The following is a 20,738-nucleotide window of genomic DNA, read 5'->3' on the forward strand; positions in this document are numbered from 1 at the left end:
TGCTGTTTGGGGTTTTAGGCTGGGTTTCTGTACAGCACTTTGAGATATCAGCTGATATATACGAAGGGCTATATAAATACATTTGATTTGATATATAGAGCGGTATAGAGCGGTATAACTACCTATAAAGACATCCATCTGAACTCACTGAACTTCGGGCCCCAATGAAGACACTCCATCCTGGGTTAAGGGTAAAGGCAGGTTCCTGGCAGACCTGGAGATATTCTGACACTAACGCTAATCTTTATCGATATGTGCAGCAATCGCCCTAATGACCAATTGGTCAGAGCAAAAACATGCCTTAAGCCAAGCAATGAATATTCACAAGCCAATCAATAGACAATGATTGTCAGCAGCAACGGCATTCACCTGGAGACAGACAGGGCTGGAACACCACACAGTGCTGCTGCTGAGTCGGAGTACTCCAGAACAATTATAATTAGTGTTCCACAAGCTAGATTCTATATTGTTATGGAGAGGAAAAGAGATGCAGGTTGATTGAGCTACCGATGCTGGGGAGACAGTCATTCTCTCTGTTGACTAGTTTACAGTCTAGACTCATGAGGCTCTAAATTGTTATAGAAAGGAATGGAGAGTGGTTTGATTGAGTCTAGATTGTTGGAGAAAGCAAAATAGAGAGCGAGAGATTGAGAGAGAGAGAGAGATTGAGAGAGAGAGACAGAGAGTGAGAAAGAGAGAGGGAGAGAGAAAGAGAGACAAAGAAAGAGAAAGAGAGAGAGTTGTTCTGCTTCTTACCTCTCTCCACTGTTTGGTCTCCACGCCCTGAGTGTACAACACCACCACTGGGTAGGGAAGGAGGGAGAGAGAGAGAGAGAGAGAGAGAGAGAGAGAGAGAGAGAGAGAGAGAGAGAGAGAGAGAGAGAGAGAGAGAGGGAGGGAGGGAGGGAGGGAGAGAGAGAGAGAGAGAGAGAGAGAGAGAGAGAGAGAGAGAGAGAGAGAGAGAGAGAGAGGGAGGGAGGGAGAGACAGAGAGGGAGGGGTGGGAGGGAGGGAGAGAGAGAGAGAGAGAGAGAGAGAGAGAGAGAGAGAGAGAGAGAGAGAGAGAGAGAGAGAGAGAGAGAGAGAGAGAGAGAGAGAGGGAGGGAGAGAGAGAGAGAGGGAGGGAGGGAGGGAGGGAGGGAGGGAGGGAGAGAGGGAGGGAGGGAGGGAGGGAGGGAGAGAGGGAGGGAGGGAGGGAGGGAGGGAGGGAGGGAGGGAGGGAGGGAGGGAGGGAGGGAGGGAGGGAGGGAGGGAGGGAGGGAGGGAGGGAGATTAGAAATACATTTGAATGACCATGACATTTCTTCACTTCATAAAACAAAACAAATGCTTTTTCTATCATCACATTCATCATTAATAATATTCATTATGCACTGCCATGCCCGCTGTCTGCTCAGTATCTCATTATCAGATCTAGCAATTCATCTCCCCATGTGAGAGACTACACACTAACAATTCATCTCCCCATGTGAGAGACTACACACTAACAATTCATCTCCAACAGTGCAACAGTGATTGCATAATCAGATATAGGATTTCTAAACACTCCCTCTAACAAAACAGTCTAACAGTGCAACAGTGATTGCATAATCAGATATAGGATTTCTAAACAGTAGGTCTCCCTCTTTTATTTCCTCACTTCAAAACAGTGCTAGAGCAGAAGAAGCAGTGCATGCTCATAGGGACTGGAGGGCATGTGACTCTGAAAGGGACTGGAGGGATTATCACTTTGGTCTCATAGAAGGGAACTGGAGGGCCTTCTCAGTTATACATACTGGGGAACTGGAGGCATGTGACCCCTGGTCTCAGATATAACCCCAGGTCCTTATCATCTTTAGGGGAATTCGTAATAAGGGGACTGGGTGGGATAGAGTGTGAGGTATATACCCTGGTCTCATAACAGGGGACTGGAGGGAATCTACCCTGGTCTCATAGAAAGGGACTGGAGGGATTATACCCTGGTCTCATAGAAGGGAACTGGAGGGAATCTACCCTGGTCTCATAGAAAGGGACTGGAGGGATTATACCCTGGTCTCATAGAAGGGAACTGGAGGGAATCTACCCTGGTCTCATAGAAAGGGACTGGAGGGATTATACCCTGGTCTCATAGAAGGGAACTGGAGGGAATCTACCCTGGTCTCATAGAAAGGGACTGGAGGGATTCTACCCTGGTCTCACAGAAGGCCCTGCAATTTGGGATGCATCTAAGGCCTCTATACAAAAACACCCCCTTGAGGCCTCAAACGTAGTTCTCCTCTCCTCTCCTCTCCTCTCATACTGTAGCTGCATTGCATTAAAAGGGAAAGTTCAGGATTTTGGAACTGATGCGCTTGACCTACTTCTCCAGAGTCAGGTGAACTTAAGGATACCATTTGTATGTATCTGAGTCCAATATGAAGGAAGATAGAGGTATTTTCTGAGCCAATGCTAACTAGCGTTATTGCAATGATTGAACGTCTGGAAGTCATCGGGAACACCTATAGACTTCCAGTCACTGTGCTAATGCTACTTAGCAATTGCGCTAATTCTAGTTAGCACCTTCCGTCATACTGGATGAAGATACAGCACGTAAAAATGGGATCCACAAATTAATCTGACTCTGGGGAAATAGATAAAAAGGGCCTCATTGCCAAAATGACAAACTATCGCTTAAAGCTACTGTCTCTTTCTATAACTCTAGCTGTGACAAAGACCTGTCATATTACTCTGCAAATGAGATGCAGTTCTTGAGGGAACACTTTGAAATAGCAGAGTCAGCTAAATCACAGTTAAATCCAGATCAAGTGAAGGAAAGTATAGGGCAGGGTGTCAAACTCAATTCACGGAGGGCCTAGTGTCTGCAGGGTTCTGGGGTTTTTCCCTTTTAATTAGGCCCTAGACGACCAGGTGTGGGGAGTTCCTTACTAATTAATGACCTTAATTCGTCAATCAAGTACAAGGGAGGAGCGATAACCCGCCGACACTCGGCCCTCCGTGCAATGACTTTGACACCTGTGTTGTATTTTAAAAAAATTTTATTCTTTTACACATACTAGCCGTATAGGCTAAGCCAGTCACTCATCTGTAATTGTAACACAATACAGTAATAACTGTGATAAATGTGACATGATAACTGTGAAGGTAAAGTACTTACATGGATCAGATTTGGAGAATGTGTCTCTGTCTAATAGATTCCTGAAAGAGAAGAAATTAGTCTGATTTAATATTTATGGCTCAGAGAGTGAGGTCATAATAGTTCATAAAGAGGTCATAAGAGTTCTAGAGGAGGTCATAAGAGGTAATAACAGGTCATAAGAGGAAATAACAGGTAGCAAGTAAGCTCTTCACCATCAAGATGTAGAAGCTGTTTGTACTGTGTACTGTTTTGGTCGTGTATGTACTGAAATAAATATATTTATTCCAATAGACTTTTATTTTAACAATAATCCCACTCAACTCAACTCGGGGCGGCAAGGTAGCATCCCCGAGTTCAAACCCCCGAGCTGACAAGGTACAAATCTGTCGTTCTGCCCCTGAACAGGCAGTTAACCCACTGTTCCTAGGCCGTCATTGTAAATAAGAATTTGTTCTTAACTGACTTGCCTGGTTAAATAAAGGAAGAAAAAAACCCACATATAACTACGTTTAAGTATAGCCTAGAATACAGTTTCCTTTCTTTAAAAAGCAATACACACGGCTTCATCAAAATGTCTCCATTTGGTCCCCCAATAAACATGCTTCTTTACAATCAGGTGGTACACACTATCCAATAAACATGCTTCTTTACAATCAGGTGGTACACACTATCCAATAAACATGCTTCTTTACAATCAGGTGATACACACTATCCAATAAACATGCTTCTTTACAATCAGGTGGTACACACTATCCAATAAACATGCTTCTTTACAATCAGGTGGTACACACTATCCAATAAACTAACCATATCCTGTCGCCTTTATGTTTTCACTGCCTACATACAGTACTATATTGCACAGTAAATCTCCAGCTAGCTCACAGGGACACTGAGGACACTGAGGACACTGAGGACACTGAGGACACCGAGGACACCGAGGACACCGAGGACACCGAGGACACTGAGGACACCGAGAACACCGAGGACACCGAGGACACTGAGGACACAGAGGACACAGAGGAGCCAATTGAAAACCTTGTGCACCAATTAGTGGGCAAACAGCCAATTCTGGAAAAAAGCAGAGAGCAGAGTGTGATTGAGTTTGCAGTAGGCTGGTGCTAGTTTGTTCCCCTCTGTGATAATGGGGCTGGCAACCAGCACTGCAGAGTGTTGTGCCACCATTTGTGCCACGGGTGAATCTGGAGTCTGGGCACCCGGGAAATCAGGAGGGTGAGCAACCGTAGCAGACCACAGCACGTAGCGACAGTAGGAGTCACAGTCATTATTGTCCAACTAAAGCCATCAACATGGACAGTCCACATATATTCATTTGGAATGATGGTAATAAAGGTATTTTTTTAGCCGTCCCTCACACAACAGCTTCCATCCTGCTGGAGAGGATACAGGCAAGGAGTGATTGTTACTTTTTGATAACAGATGTCCCTAGTTCTGGAAATTAACTTTCTTTTTATTCTGTCAACGTAACACTTCTCCAATTGCGGAGACTGGTGGATTCCCAAATACTACTAGGAATAGGGTCCTGGTCAAAGGTAGTGCACTAGATAGGGAATAGGGTGCCATTTGGGACACAAACACTGTCTCATCAGAATACCAATATATTCTACTGCATCAGACCTGTCGTTGATTTCCTGTTATAGAATATGAAAGGTCAATAAATAACTCACAAGCAGCAAAAATAACTCACAAGTGCAACAATGCCCATCCCATCTCTACATTTCTACAGGCACTATAGGCTCACATCTGTACAGGCTCAACAGGCTCTACATCTGTACAGGCTCAACATCTGCACAGGCTCTACATATATCTGTATATATATATATATATCTCTACAGGCTCTACAACTCTACACCTGTACAGGCTCTACAGGCTCTACATCTCTACAGGCTCTACAACTCTACACCTGTACAGGCTCAACAGGCTCTACATCTGTACAGGCTCAACAGGCTCTACATCTGTACAGGCTCAACAGGCTCTACATCTGTACAGGCTCAACAGGCTCTACATCTGTACAGGCTCTACATCTCAACAGGCTCTACATATATATATCTCTACAGGCTCTACAACTCTACACCTGTACAGGCTCTACAGGCTCTACATCTCTACAGGCTCTACATCTGTACAGGCTCTACAGGCTCTACATCTCTACAGGCTCTACATCTGTACAGGCGCTACAGGCTCTACATCTGTACAGGCTCTACATCTCTACAGGCTCAACAGGCTCTACATCTGTACAGGCTCAACATCTGTACAGGCTCAACAGGCTCTACATCTCAACAGGCTCAACATCTGTACAGGCTCTACAGGCTCTACATCTCTACACGCTCTACTTCTCTACATCTCTACAATTGTACAGGCTCTACAGGCTCTACATCTCTACACCTGTACAGGCTCTACATCTCTACAGGCTCTAAATCTCTACAGGCTCTACATCTCAACAGGCTCTACATATATATATATCTACAGAGATGTACTGTACAGGCATCAAGTCATCATTCATGACCCTAACCAAACCCTCTGATTCAGTACAGGCATCAAGTCATCATTCATGACCCTAACCAAACCCTCTGATTCATTCATGTACAAATTAATCAATGGCAGTTCAATACATAGTAATCCATTACTGTGATGCTCAAGTCATCATTCATGACCCTAACCAAACCCTCTGATTCAGTACAGGCATCAAGTCATCATTCATGACCCTAACCAAACCCTCTGATTCATTCATGTACAAATTAATCAATGGCAGTTCAATACATAGTGTGTGTGATGTGTGTGTGTGTGTGTGTGTGTGTGTGTGTGTGTGTGTGTGTGTGTGTGTGTGTGTGTGTGTGTGTGTGTGTGTGTGTGTGTGTGTGTGTGTGTGTGTGTGTGTGTGTGTGTGTGTGTGTGTGTGTGTGTGTGTGTGTGATGCTACTACTATCATTGTTTAATAATGTAGGTTATTGTAAGCGGTTACTGACCTGACTACAGGGAGGATGTTGTCATAGTAATTATCATTGGAGAAAACAAAGCCATCTGTGTCACACACACACACACACACACACACACACACACACACACACACACACACACACACACACACACACACACACACACACACACACACACACACACACACACACACACACACACCTTGTCACAACCACCTGGTTCTGTTCTGTTTTATCTTCCATTAATCTAAACCAATTAGCTTGTCCGTCACCTTTTCCCTGTCTGTCTAAATGGAACTTACAGAACCGTAGAGCAGAGATAGTATTCCATTTCCTCATGTCACTGTGCTAATTGGAGAGGTAAATTGCTCAATTCTGGGTAGGTGTTGGAGTTTAATGTTATTGAGCCAGTCTGGGTGGGTGTTGGGGTTTAATGTTATTGAGAGAGTCTGGGTGGGTGTTGGGGTTTAATGTTATTGAGCCAGTCTGGGTGGGTGTTGGGGTTTAATGTTATTGAGAGAGTCTGGGTGGGTGTTGGGGTTTAATGTTATTGAGAGAGTCTGGGTGGGTGTTGGGGTTTAATGTTATTGAGCCAGTCTGGGTGGGTGTTGGGGTTTAATGTTATTGAGAGAGTCTGGGTGGGTGTTGGGGTTTAATGTTATTGAGAGAGTCTGGGTGGGTGTTGGGGTTTAATGTTATTGAGCCAGTCTGGGTGGGTGTTGGGGTTTAATGTTATTGAGAGAGTCTGGGTGGGTGTTGGGGTTTAATGTTATTGAGAGAGTCTGGGTGGGTGTTGGGGTTTAATGTTATTGAGCCAGTCTGGGTGGGTGTTGGGGTTTAATGTTATTGAGAGAGTCTGGGTAGGTGTTGGGGTTTACTGTTATTGAGCCAGTCTGGGGAGGTGTTGGGGTTTACTGTTATTGAGCCAGTCTGGGTGGGTGTTGGGGTTTACTGTTATTGAGCCAGTCTGGGTAGGTGTTGGGGTTTACTGTTATTGAGCCAGTCTGGGTGGGTGTTGGGGTTTAATGTTATTGAGAGAGTCTGGGTGGGTGTTGGGGTTTAATGTTATTGAGCCAGTCTGGGTAGGTGTTGGGGTTTAATGTTATTGAGCCAGTCTGGGTGGGTGATGGGGTTTAATGTTATTGAGCCAGTCTGGGTGAGTGTTGGGGTTTAATGTTATTGAGCCAGTTTGGGTAGGTGTTCGGGTTTAATGTTATTGAGCCAGTTTGGGTAGGTGTTGGGGTTTACTGTTATTGAGCCAGTCTGGTTAGGTGTTGGGGTTTAATGTTATTGAGCCAGTTTGGGTAGGTGTTGGGGTTTACTGTTATTGAGCCAGTCTGGGTAGGTGTTGGGGTTTAATGTTATTGAGCCAGTTTGGGTAGGTGTTGGGGTTTACTGTTATTGAGCCAGTCTGGGTTGGTGTTGGGGTTTAATGTTATTGAGCCAGTCTGGGTAGGTGTTGGGGTTTAATGTTATTGAGCCAGTTTGGGTAGGTGTTGGGGTTTAATGTTATTGAGCCAGTTTGGGTAGGTGTTGGGGTTTAATGTTATTGAGCCAGTTTGGGTAGGTGTTGGGGTTTACTGTTATTGAGCCAGTCTGGGTTGGTGTTGGGGTTTAATGTTATTGAGCCAGTCTGGGTAGGTGTTGGGGTTTAATGTTATTGAGCCAGTTTGGGTAGGTGTTGGGGTTTAATGTTATTGAGCCAGTTTGGGTAGGTGTTGGGGTTTACTGTTATTGACCCAGTCTGGGTTGGTGTTGGGGTTTAATGTTATTGAGCCAGTCTGGGTAGGTGTTGGGGTTTAATGTTATTGAGCCAGTTTGGGTAGGTGTTGGGGTTTAATGTTATTGAGCCAGTTTGGGTAGGTGTTGGGGTTTAATGTTATTGAGCCAGTCTGACCTTTATTTCCTTTGTTTTATCATTATTTAGTATGGTCAGGGCGTGAGTTGGGGTGGGCAGTCTATGTTTGTTTTTCTATGATTTGGGTATTTCTATGTTTCGGCCTAGTATGGTTCTCAATTAGAGGCAGGTGTCATTAGTTGTCTCTGATTGAGAATCATACTTGGGTAGCCTGGGTTTCACTGTGTGTTTGTGGGTGTTTGTTCCTGTCTCTTTGTTTGCACCAGATAGGGCTGTTTCGGTTTTCCACGTTTGTTGTTTTGTATTATGTTGAGTTGTCTTATTAAAAAACATGAATAGTAACCACGCTGCATTTTGGTCCGCCTCTCCTTCACCTCAAGAAAACCGTTACACAGTCTGGGTGGGTGTTGGGGTTTAATGTTATTGAGCTTATCCAGTCCCTCCTTCTCTTCCTCCCCAGTGCTCTCTAGTCCCTCCTTCTCTTCCTATCTTCTCCCCAGTCCCTCCTTCTCTTCCTCTCTTCTCCCCAGTCCCCCCTTCTCTTCCTCTCTTCCTCCCCAGTGCTCTCTAGTCCCTCCTTCTCTTCCTTTCTTCTCTCCAGTCCCTCCTTCTCTTCCTCTCTTCTCTCCAGTCCCTCATTCTATTCCTCTCTTCTCCAAAGTGCTCTCCAGTCCCTCATTCTATTCCTCTCTTCTCCACAGTGCTCTCCAGTCCCCCCTTCTCTTCCTCTCTTCTCCACAGTGCTCTCCAGTCCCTCCTTCTCTTCCTCTCTTCTCCACAGTGCTCTCCAGTCCCTCCTTCTCTTCCTCTCTTCTCTCTAGTCCCTCTTTCTCTTCCTCTCTTCTCCACAGTGCTCTCCAGTCCCTCCTTTCTTCCTCTCTTCTCTCCAGTCCCTCCTTCTCTTCCTCTCTTCTCTCCAGTCCCTCCTCTTCCTCTCTTCTCCACAGTGCTCTCCAGTCCCTCCTTCTCTTCCTCCCCAGTGCTCTCTAGTCCCTCCTTCTCTTCCTCTCTTCTCCACAGTGCTCTCCAGTCCCTCATTCTCTTCCTCTCTTCTCCACTCTCCAGTCCCTCCTTCTCTTCCTCTCTTCTCCACAGTGCTCTCCAGTCCCTCCTTCTCTTCCTCTCTTCTCCACAGTGCTCTCCAGTCCCTCCTTCTCTTCCTCTCTCCACTCTCTAGTCCCTCCTTCTCTTCCTCTCTTCTCCACAGTGCTCTCCAGTCCCTCCTTCTCTTCCTCTCTTCTCTCCAGTCCCTCCTTCTCTTCCTCTCTTCTCTCCAGTCCCTCCTTCTCTTCCTCTCTTCTCCACAGTGCTCTCCAGTCCCTCCTTCTCTTCCTCTCTTCTCCACAGTCCCTCCTTCTCTTCCTCTCTTCTCCCCAGTCCCTCATTCTATTCCTCTCTTCTCCACAGTGCTCTCCAGTCCCTCCTTCTCTTCCTCTCTTCTCCACAGTCCCTCCTTCTCTTCCTCTCTTCTCCACAGTCCCTCCTTCTCTTCCTCTCTTCTCCACAGTGTTCTCCAGTCCCTCCTTATCTTCCTCTCTTCTCCACAGTGCTCTCCAGTCCCTCCTTCTCTTCCTCTCTTCTCCACAGTGCTCTCCAGTCCCTCCTTCTCTTCCTCTCTTCTCCACAGTGTTCTCCAGTCCCTCCTTCTCTTCCTCTCTTCTCTCCAGTCCCTCTTTCTCTTCCTCTCTTCTCCCCAGTCCCTCATTCTATTCCTCTCTTCTCCACAGTGCTCTCCAGTCCCTCATTCTATTCCTCTCTTCTCCACAGTGCTCTCCAGTCCCTCCTTCTCTTCCTCTCTTCTCCACAGTTCTCTCCAGGGGTTTTCAGTAACCTAATTGGCACCTCCAAGAGGAAGCGTCTATTTTGGTGAGTCCGTTTTAAATAGAATCTGTACAGTCAACTCTGCATGTGCTGCTGCTGAGAGTCCATCTCTTCTCTCATTGGTCCAATGGAAGTCACAGGAGGACAAATGGCATCGAGATGAAAATGCATGAAAAAGAAGGGAGGAGGAGGTGGTAAGGAAGCGCTAGAAATTGGTTGATGGTTTTCCTGCACTTGAAGAAACTTTCAAAGTTCTTGAAATTCTCCTTTATTGACTGACCTTTATGTCTTAAAGTGATGATGCACTGTCGTTTCTCTTTGCTTATTCGAGCTGTTCTTGACATAATATGGACTTGGTCTTTTACCAAACACGGCTATCTTCTGTATACCAACCGTACCATGTCACAAGTCAACTGATTGGCTAAAATGCATTAAGAAGGAAAGAAATTCCACAGGGTGGCTACTTTGAAGAATGTAAAATAAAAAATATATTTTGATTTGTTTAACACTTTTTTGGTTCTACATGATTCAATATGTGTTATTTCATAGTTTTAATGTTTTCACTATTATTCTACAATGAAGAAAACAGTACTGCCTTTAAAACTCCTGCAAGTCATGCTCTAGTGATTTTGTTCACAGATACTCCTTCACATAGTTTTTCTATTCTCCAGATCTCCTGGCAATCATCACCTACTCATGTCTACGTACAGTACTAAGTTCACCGTCTTATTTTTTCACTGTCATCAGTGAGACTCTGCGTCCCAGATAGAACCCTATATTCCCTACAGAGTGCACTACTTTTGACCAGAGCCCTAGGGAAAAGGGTGCGATTTAGGATGTAGACTCAGTTGCTGGATAAATCTGAGGTTGGGTGTGGTTGTCACTATAACATAACCTGTATATCAGATCTGCTGTTCTGCAAGGCAGTTAAATCCAACACCAACTGCTCCCGAGGAGTCGATGGACGTGAATTAACGCAGCCCACCCGCACCTCTCTGGTTTAAATGCGGAAGACACATTTTGGTTGAATGCATTCAGTTGTGCAACTGACTAGGTATCCCCCTTTCCCAATCTGATAGATCTGCGTTTGGGGGAGCCTGTTACAAACAGAACCAATCTGCTTCCTGTATTAGCCGTAGTTAAGCCCATCCATTGACTTTCATATGATGGAGGTACCAGGTACTTTTTCTCTCTGTCTGTTGAATTATTCAACCGTTCTCATCGAGCAGGTTCTCATCGAGCAGGTTCTCATCGAGCAGGTTCTCATCGAGCAGGTTCTCATCGAGCAGGTTATCATCGAGCAGGTTCTCATCGAGCAGGTTCTCATCGAGCAGGTTCTCATCGAGCAGGTTATCATCGAGCAGGTTCTCATCGAGCAGGTTCTCATCGAGCAGGTTCTCATCAAGGATTTTCCTGTATTTGGTTCCATTCACTGTTCCCTCTATCCTTACCAGTGTCCAAACAATTGAATGGGCTATAGATGGACTCCAGTCAAGTTGTAACGACGTGTCAAGAATGATCAAAAGGAAGTTGGATGCACCTGAGCTCAAATGTGGAGTGTCATAGGAAAAGGGTGTAAATACTAGATATGTCTATATTTCACTTTTCAATAAAGGTGAAACATTTTCTAAAAACATATTGGTTTTAGATGGAAAATAAATCAATTGAATCCATTTTGAATTCAGGCTGTAACACAACACTATTTGGAATAAGTCAAGGGTTATGAATACTTTCTCTGCCTATTAGAAGCTCCACAGAGTTACTTTCCACTTCGCTTAGCAGGAATTCACGCCAATTTCACCATGTCTCTCTCCTCTACGCCAGCTAAACACACAGACTGTCAATCTGACACATTTGGAATGGAGCCTATACACACACACGCACGCACGCACGCACACACATACCACACACACACATACACATGCCAATTTGCCTCCAGGAGTATCTTGATATGCTGTGGCTATGCAGTATGTGATAAGGTTAAATTCTATGTACAGTGTCTGACAGAAAGGTTACTGACACTATCATGTCAACAACATCCAGTGTATATATATATATATGAGTGTTTGAGCCCTTCAGCTCTGCATGTCAGAGGGTAAGAGAGCTTCTGAGTTTAGTGCTCTGCTCACTGAATCCGTCACAACCATAACTGTCACACCATTCATACAGTTGAAGTCAGAATACACTTCGGGCAAAACTCATTTTTAAACCACTTTTTCCAATTTCTTGTTAACAAACTATAGTTTTGGCAAGTCGGTTAGGACATCTACTTTGTGCATGACACAATTCATTTTTCCAACCATTGTTAACAGACAGATTATTTCACTTAAAATTCACTGTATCACAATTCCAGTGGGTCAGACGTTTACATACACTAAGTTGACTGTGCCTTTAAACAGCTTGGAAAATTCCAGAAAATGATGTCAATGCTTTAGAATCTTCTGATAGGCTAATTGACATAATTTGTGTCAATTGGAGGTGTACCTGTGGATGTATTTCAAGGCCTACCTTCAAACTCAGTGCCTCTTTGCTTGACATCACGGGAAAATCAAAAGAAATCAGCCAAGACCTCAGAAAAAGAATTGTAGACCTGCACAAGTCTGGTTCATCCTTGGGAGCAATTTCCACACGCCTGAAGGTACCACGTTCATCTGTATAAACAATAGTATGCATGTATAAACACCATGCGACCACGCAGCCGTCATACCACTCAGGAAGGAGACGCGTTCCGTCTCCTAGAGATGAACGTACTTTGGTGCGAAAAGTGCAAATCAATCCCAGAACAACAGCAAAGGACCTTGTGAAGATGCTGGAGGAAACAAGTACAAAAGTATCTATATCCACAGTAAAACGAGTCCAATATCGACATAACCTGATCTAGTCCTTGCTCAGCAAGGAAGAAGCCACTGCTCCAAAAACACCATAAAATTGCCAGACTACGGTTTGCAACTGCACATGGGGACAGAGATCATACTTTTTGGAGAAATGTCCTCTGGTCTGATGAAACAAAAATAGAACTATTTGGCCATAATGAACATTGTTATGTTTGGAGTAAATGGGGGAGGCATGCAAGCTGAAGAACACCATCCCAACCGTGAAGCACAGGGGTGGCAGCATCATGCTGCGGGGGTGCTTTGCTGCAGGTGGGACTGGTGCACTTCACAAAATAGATGGCATCATGAGGTAGGACAATCATGTGGATATATTGAAGCAGCATCTCAAGACATCAGTCAGGAAGTTAAGGCTTGGTCGCAAATGGGTCTTCCAAATGGACAATGACCCCAAGCATACTTCCAAAGTTGTGGCAAAATGGCTTAAGGTCAACAAAGTCAAAGTATTGGAGTGGCCATCACAAATCTCTGACCATCAATCCTATAGAAAATGTGTGGGCAGAACTGAAAAGGTGTGCGCAAGCAAGGAGGCCTACTAACCTGACTCAGTTACACCAGCTGTGGCAGGAGGAATGGGCCAAAATTCACCCAACTTATTGTGGGAAGCTTGTGGAAGGCTATCTGAAACGTTTGACCCAAGTTAAACAATTTAAAGGCAATGCCGCCAAATACTAATTGCGTGTATGTAAACTTCTGACCCACTGGGAATGTGATAAAATAAATAAAAGCTTAAATAAATCATTCTCTCTACTATTATTCAGACATTTCACATTCTTAAAACGAAGTGGTGAACCTAACTGAGCTAAGACTATAATTTTGACTAGGATTCAATGTCAGGAATTGTGAAAAACTGAGTTTAAATGTATTTGACTAAGGTGTATGTAAACTTCCGACTTCAACTGTGGATACATCTCCCCTCTCCTGTTATTCACATACAGCACCTCTCACTGTCTATCTCTCAACGCTTAGCCTCTGCCGAGTCCCCAACAACCGGCAGTTTCTGTTTTCAGGGGAAGTGGAAAGAGAGCCTTTTGGACGTTAACAAGGCGACATTTCATCCTAATTGGTTGAACAGCCCAGAAGAGAACCAATCGTGACAGTTTTTTGATTCTTGTCAAGACCAGTATGTAGGGGACCTAGTTTCAGACGTTTCCTTTAAGCCTGCTACATTAGATTATCCAACCCTAAACCAGATTTGATGTAAGGTTAAATAGCCTAGCTCCTACAAATACATACAGTATAACCAGACAGGATTCAAAGCAAACATTGAGTCTTCGAGTGGGGTGTATGGGGTACCCTGATTCTGGGGTGTATGGGGTACCCTGATTCTGGGGTGTATGGGGTACCCTGACTCTGGGAGTATGGGGTACCCTGATTCTGGGGAGTATAGGGTACCCTGATTCTGGGCCCTACGAGGTACCCTGATTCTGGGGTGTACGGGGTACCCTGATTCTGGGGTGCATGGGGTACCTTGATTCTGGGGCGTACGAGGTACCCTGATTCTGGGGAGTATGGGGTACCTTGATTCTGGGGTGTACAAGGTACCCTGATTCTGGGGCACCTTGATTCAGGGGGCGTATAATGAGTGTACCCTGATTTGTTATGGGAAACCCCCTGTAAATCAAACCATGAAACTGGTTGACATGGGAATGACATAAATGTGATATTAACATGTCATAAACATAAACTCTGACATTGCTTTTTCTGACACTGCCCGTTCTGATATTTCTTAATGTTTTTTAAACTTTTTGTATTGTGTGCATATTGTTTTGTATTGCTATGTATTACTGCACTGTTGGAGCTAGAAACACAAGCATTTGGCGGGACACATGCGATAACATCTGCAAATCTGTGTACACAACCAATAAACTTTGATTTCACTTGATGGGGCTGTGGGTTGTGACCCAAAAATGCTGTTGTCATCAGCTGGTCGTTGGTTACAGATGAGACAGTATTAATGAGAGACACTTATTCAGTACAGCTAAGTGTTTTCTGATCTAAACTAATTTTGTCCTCCATGGTGTCGAAGGTTCCTGCATTAATTATCCACTCCATCGACCTGTGAGACCCAGTGAGAGGCAATCTTAACATCCCCAAAATTGGAAAAAGATCTCACTCTCACTCCCTCTCTCACACACACACACACACTGATAACTACTAGGTAGGCTTTTAGGGATGAGTCAGAAAACAACACACACCTCATACAGAGAGGAACATCTGATTACAATATTTTTTGTTGTTTAACGTAAACGATTAAACGTACAGTTATTTTGGATATCAGATTACATGTAATTTATTCAATGTAATCTGTTACTCCCCAACCCTCTTGATTAAATAAAAGGGCCATGAGACTCAGGGGATGTAGAACAGATCAGATTTAGTGCCGTGTGTTTACAGGGACCACATCAGAATTAGTGCCGTGTGTTTACTGGTCAGAGAGTGCAGAGTGATTATACAGTGGATTCGTAAATTATTCAGACCCCTTGACTTTTTCCAAATGTTATGTTATCCTAAAATGGATTAAATAAAACATTTTCCTCATCAATGTACACACAATAAACCATAAAAACCTTTTTTTAAACACAAATACTTTATGTAAATAAAAGTACTCAGATCCTTTGCTATGAGACTTGAAATTTAGCTCAGGTGCATCCTGTTTCCATTGATCATCCTTGAAATGTTTCTACCACTTGATTGGAGTCCACCTGTGGTGAATTCAATTGATTGGACATGATTTTGAAAGGCACACACCTGTCTATACAACGTCCCACAGTTGACAGTGCACATCAGAGCAAAAAACCAAGCCTCAAGGTCGAAGGAATTGTCCCCAAGACGTCCTCAAGAACAGTTTCCTCCGTCATTCTTAAATGGAAGAAGTTTGGAACCACCAAGACTTTTCCTAGAGCTGGCTGCCCAGCCAAACTGAGCAATCAGGGGAGAAGGGCCTTGGTCAGGGAGGTGACCAAGAACCCGATGGTCACTGTGACAGAGCTCGAGAGTTCCTCTGTGGAGATGAGAAAACCTTCCAGAAGGACAACCATCTCTGCAGCACTCCACCTATCAGGCCTTTATGGTTGAATGGTCAGACAGAAGCCACTCCTCAGTAAAATCCGCATGGCAGCCCACTTGGAGTTTGCCACTGCCAAAGGTGCTTCAAAATGTACTGAGTAAAGGGTCTGAATACTTACGTAAATGTGATATTTCCGTTTTTTATTTATAATAAAAACCTGTTTTTGCTTTGTCATTATGGGGTATTGTATGGAGATTCATTGCTATTTAATCAATCTATTTAATCTATTTAATCAAAGGCTGTAACTTAACAAAACATTAAAAAAGTCAAGGGGTCTGAATACTTTCCAAATGCACTGTATCTAAATCAAACTCCACAACAGGAGCACACATCCTAATCATTCTGATACTTTCATTAGTCCTCCACCCACCTCCTCCGAAACCATCCCTCTATCCTCCTCCAAACCCATCCCACCTTCCTCCTCCGGCCAGCACTCCTCCTTCCTCCATCCCTCTTTCCTTCTCCGGCCAGCACTCCTCCCTCCCCCCTACCTCCTTCCTCCTCCGGCCACCACTCCTCCCTCCATCCCTCCCTCCTCCAGCCACCACTCCTCCCTCCATCCCTCATTTCTCCTCCGGGCACCTCTCCACCCTCCATCCCTCTCTCCTCCGGGCACCTCTCCACCCTCCATCCCTCCCTCCTCCGGCCACCACTCCTTCCACCTTCCATCCCTCCTTCCTCCTCCGGCCACCACTCCTCCCTCCATCACTCCCTCCTTCTCCGGCCACCACTCCTTCCTCAATCCCTCCCTCCTCCTCCGGCCACCACTCCTTCCTCAATCCCTCCCTCCTTCTCCGGCCACCACTCCTTCCTCAATCCCTCCCTCCTCCTCCGGCCACCACTCCTTCATCCATCCCTCCTTTCTCCTCCGGCCACCACTCCTCCCTCCATCACTCCTTTCTCCTCCAGCCACCACTCCTCCCTCCATCCCTCCTTTCTCCTCCAGCCACCACTCCTCCCTCCATCCCTCCTCCAGCCACCACTCATCCCTCCATCCCTCCTTCCTCCTCCAGCCACCACTCATCACTCCATCTCTCCTTCCTTCTCCGGCCACCACTCCTCCCTCCCCCCTCCGGCTACCACTCATCCCTCCATCTCTCCTTCCTTCTCCGGCCACCACTCCTCCCTCCATCCCTCCCTCCTCCAGCCACCACTCCTCCCTCCCCCTCCCTCCTTCCTCCTCCAGCCACCACTCATCCCTCCATCTCTCCTTCCTTCTCCGGCCACCACTCCTCCCTCCATCTCTCCTTCCTTCTCCGGCCACCACTCCTCCCTCCATCTCTCCTTCCTTCTCCGGCCACCACTCCTCCCTCCATCCCTCCCTCCTCCAGCCACCACTCCTCCCTCCCCCTCCCTCCTTCCTCCTCCAGCCACCACTCCTCCCTCCATCTCTCCTTCCTCTCCGGCCACCACTCCTCCCTCCATCTCTCCTTCCTTCTCCGGCCACCACTCCTCCCTCCATCCCTCCCTCCTCCGGCCACCACTCCTCCCTCCATCCCTACCTCCTCCGGCCACCACTCCTCCCTCCATCCCTCCTTCCTCCTCCGGCCACCACTCCTCCCTCCATCCCTCCTTCCTTCTCTGGCCACCACTCCTCCCTCCATCCCTCCCTCCTCCGGCCACCACTCCTCCCTCCATCCCTACCTCCTCCGGCCACCACTCCTCCCTCCCCCTCCCTCCTTCCTCCTCCGGCCACCACTCATCCCTCCCCCTCCCTCCTCCCTCCTCCGGACACCACTCATCCCTCCATCCCTCCTTCCTTCTCCGGCCACCACTCATCCCTCCATCCCTCCCTCCTCCGGCCACCACTCATCCCTCCATCCCTCCCTCCTCCGGCCACCACTCCTCCCTCCATCCCTCCCTCCTCCGGCCACCACTCATCCCTCCATCCCTCCCTCCTCCGGCCACCACTCCTCCCTCCATCCCTACCTCCTCCGGCCACCACTCCTCCCTCCATCCCTACCTCCTCCGGCCACCACTCCTCCCTCCATCCCTCCCTCCTCCGGCCACCACTCCTCCCTCCATCCCTCCCTCCCCCTCCCTCCCTCCTTCCTCTTCCGGCCACCACTCCTCCCTCCATCCCTACCTCCTCCGGCCACCACTCCTCCCTCCATCCCTACCTCCTCCGGCCACCACTCCTCCCTCCATCCCTACCTCCTCCGGCCACCACTCCTCCCTCCATCCCTACCTCCTCCGGCCACCACTCCTCCCTCCCCCTCCCTCCTTCCTCTTCCGGCCACCACTCCTCCCTCCATCCCTACCTCCTCCGGCCACCACTCCTCCCTCCATCCCTACCTCCTCCGGCCACCACTCCTCCCTCCATCCCTACCTCCTCCGGCCACCACTCCTCCCTCCATCCCTACCTCCTCCGGCCACCACTCGTCCCTCCATCCCTACCTCCTCCGGCCACCACTCGTCCCTCCATCCCTACCTCCTCCGGCCACCACTCGTCCCTCCATCCCTACCTCCTCCGGCCACCACTCCTCCCTCCATCCCTACCTCCTCCGGCCACCACTCCTCCCTCCATCCCTACCTCCTCCGGCCACCACTCCTCCCTCCATCCCTCCTTCCTCCTCCGGCCACCACTCCTCCCTCCATCCCTCCTTCCTCCTCTGGCCACCACTCCTCCCTCCCTCCATCCATCCCTCCTACATTCTCTCTTCTCTCCCTTTTCCGCCTCCAATCCTCCATCGTTCCCTCCCTTTACTCCTTCTCAGCTTCCCCCCTCTATTCCCCTCTCATACATCCACCCCACCCCGCCACACTCATCTTCCCTCCTCCCCCTCCGTCCCTATCCTCCCCTACATTGATCCCCTAGGGACAGTTAGACTGAGAAGCAGCAGATATTCTGAGAAGCAGGAGAAACATAAAACAGGTCCCTGGAGGACAGCAATCTATGGTCTCAAACACTGGGCCCAGGGAATCCACACACACAGGCACACACTTCACTACTATTTGTCACAAATATCTCTGTTGTGATATAACCTCTGTGATTTTCTGCGTGTGTTTCTCAGCAGGTAATGAATTCCATCGAACCTCAGTGACCTCACTGTGCCTCGGTGCACACACACACACACACACACACACACACACACACACACACACACACACACACACACACACACACACACACACACACACACACACACACACACACACACACACACACACACACACACACTGATTGGCATAATTCTACTCTAACCAATCTATATCAATCTATCTCACCAAATCAGTGGGGCCAGCAGAGGGCATGGGGGGGCAGCAGAGTGCATGGGGGACCAGCAGAGGGCATAGGGGTGTGGGGGGTGGCATTGGGCATGGGGGGGTCCAGCAGAGTACATGGGGGTGTAGTAGAGAGCATGGGGGGCAGCTGAGGGCATGGGAGGGGCAGCAGAGTGCATGGGGGGGGGGGGTAGCAGAGGGCACGGGGTGGTGGAGCCAGCAAGGGTCATGGGGGGGGGGGGTCCAGCAGAGGGCATGCAGGGGTGGGTACAGCAGGGGAGGGGGAGCACAGAGCATGGGGAGGGGGGAGGGCAGCAGAGGGCATGGGGGTGGGTCCAGCAGAGGGCATGGGGTGGCGGGGGGGCAGCAGGGGGCATAGGGGGCACCAGAGGGCATGGGGGGCACCAGAGGGCATGGGGAGACATCAGAGGGCATGGGGGGAATCAGAGGGCATGGGGGGGGAACCAGAGGGCATGGGGAGGCATCAAAGGGCATGGGGGGGGGCACCAGAGGGCATGGGGGGCATCAGAGGGCATGGGGGGGGGGGCACCAGAGGGCATGGGGGGGGGCACCAGAGGGCATGGGGAGGCATCAGAGGGCATGGGGGCACCAGAGGGCATGGGGGGCACCAGAGGGCATGGGGGGCACCAGAGGGCATGGGGGGACATCAGAGGACATGGGGGGCACCAGAGGGCATGGGGGGGCATCAGAGTGCATGGGGGTGAGTCTCTATCTGTGGAGTAGTAAAGAAACACCGGAGATAGAGATTCACCGATGGCACACTCTCTAGTGTGTCCTCAACCATAATGGTCCTGTAGCTCAGTTGGTAGAGCATGGCGCTTGTAACGCCAGGGAAGTGGGTTCAATCCCCGGGACCACCCATACGTAGAATGTATGCACACATGACTGTAAGTCGCTTTGGATAAAAGCGTCTGCTAAATGGCATATATTATTATTATTATAGAAACAGTCAGTGTGTGTGTGTGTGTGTGTGTGTGTGTGTGTGTGTGTGTGTGTGTGTGTGTGTGTGTGTGTGTGTGTGTGTGTGTGTGTGTGTGTGTGTGTGTGTGTGTGTGTGTGTGTGTGTGTGTGTGTGTGTGTGTGTGTGTGTGTGTGTGTCCTGCCTGTTCTAGAGAGCGACACATCCATGCAGAGCACAGGGAGGAAGAGAGAGAGAGAGGCTTGACTGTCAGCAACATTCTATAAAATCTTCTCTCCAAATCTCTTCTTCCTCTGTGGAATGGTAAGTGTTCCAGAACAGAGAACTGGTGAGGTATAAAGGGGCCTGGATTCTGAGTGACTTACGTGAATTTCCCTGTTGTGAATTTACTTTAGGAGCTGGTCTGCACCCACGGGGCACAGACATCAGTTCAACTTCTAGTTTTGATTTACATTTGGTTGAGTTGTCAACTAACATGAATTCAAATGTGAAATCAACACAAAATGTCACCATATGTCGTTGGATTTAGGTTCAAAGTCCGTTGAGGAAAAAGACGATATGCCCTTAACGTTTAATGACTTGTTGCAAATCCAATCAATTTTCCACGTTGATTCAACGTCATCACATAGATTTTTGGGGTTGAAATGACGTGGAAACAAGGTTTCTTCAACCAGTTTTTGCCCAATGGTAGATAAGTCTATCCTATCACCTCCATAGGTACTAATAATGACTTGTGTCATGGGGTTCGATCTTCACAGGGAGTAAGAAAAGGACACAGAGGAAAAGATAAACCCATTGGTCTGTCCAGGGAGAAAGACAAGGACACAGAGGAAAAGATAAACCCATTGGTCTGTCCAGGGAGAAAGAC

General features: G+C 47.6%; 1 protein-coding gene across 3 annotated transcripts in view; it reads right to left on the minus strand.

Moving 5' to 3' along the window:
* LOC124032358 (copine-8-like) overlaps positions 1 to 20,738 on the minus strand; it is a 211,626-nt gene that overhangs the window by 178,349 nt on the left and 12,539 nt on the right. For all 3 annotated transcript variants that reach the window (XM_046344707.1, XM_046344706.1, XM_046344705.1), the window contains exons 2-3: positions 3,133 to 3,173; positions 757 to 803 (exon numbers count right to left, since the gene is read on the minus strand). In XM_046344707.1, the coding sequence (XP_046200663.1) occupies positions 757 to 803; positions 3,133 to 3,173 (88 nt within the window). The remainder of the gene's footprint in view (positions 1 to 756; positions 804 to 3,132; positions 3,174 to 20,738) is intronic.

This window comes from Oncorhynchus gorbuscha, linkage group LG03 (genome assembly GCF_021184085.1).
Source record: "Oncorhynchus gorbuscha isolate QuinsamMale2020 ecotype Even-year linkage group LG03, OgorEven_v1.0, whole genome shotgun sequence".
In the NCBI taxonomy this organism is placed as follows: domain Eukaryota; kingdom Metazoa; phylum Chordata; class Actinopteri; order Salmoniformes; family Salmonidae; genus Oncorhynchus; species Oncorhynchus gorbuscha.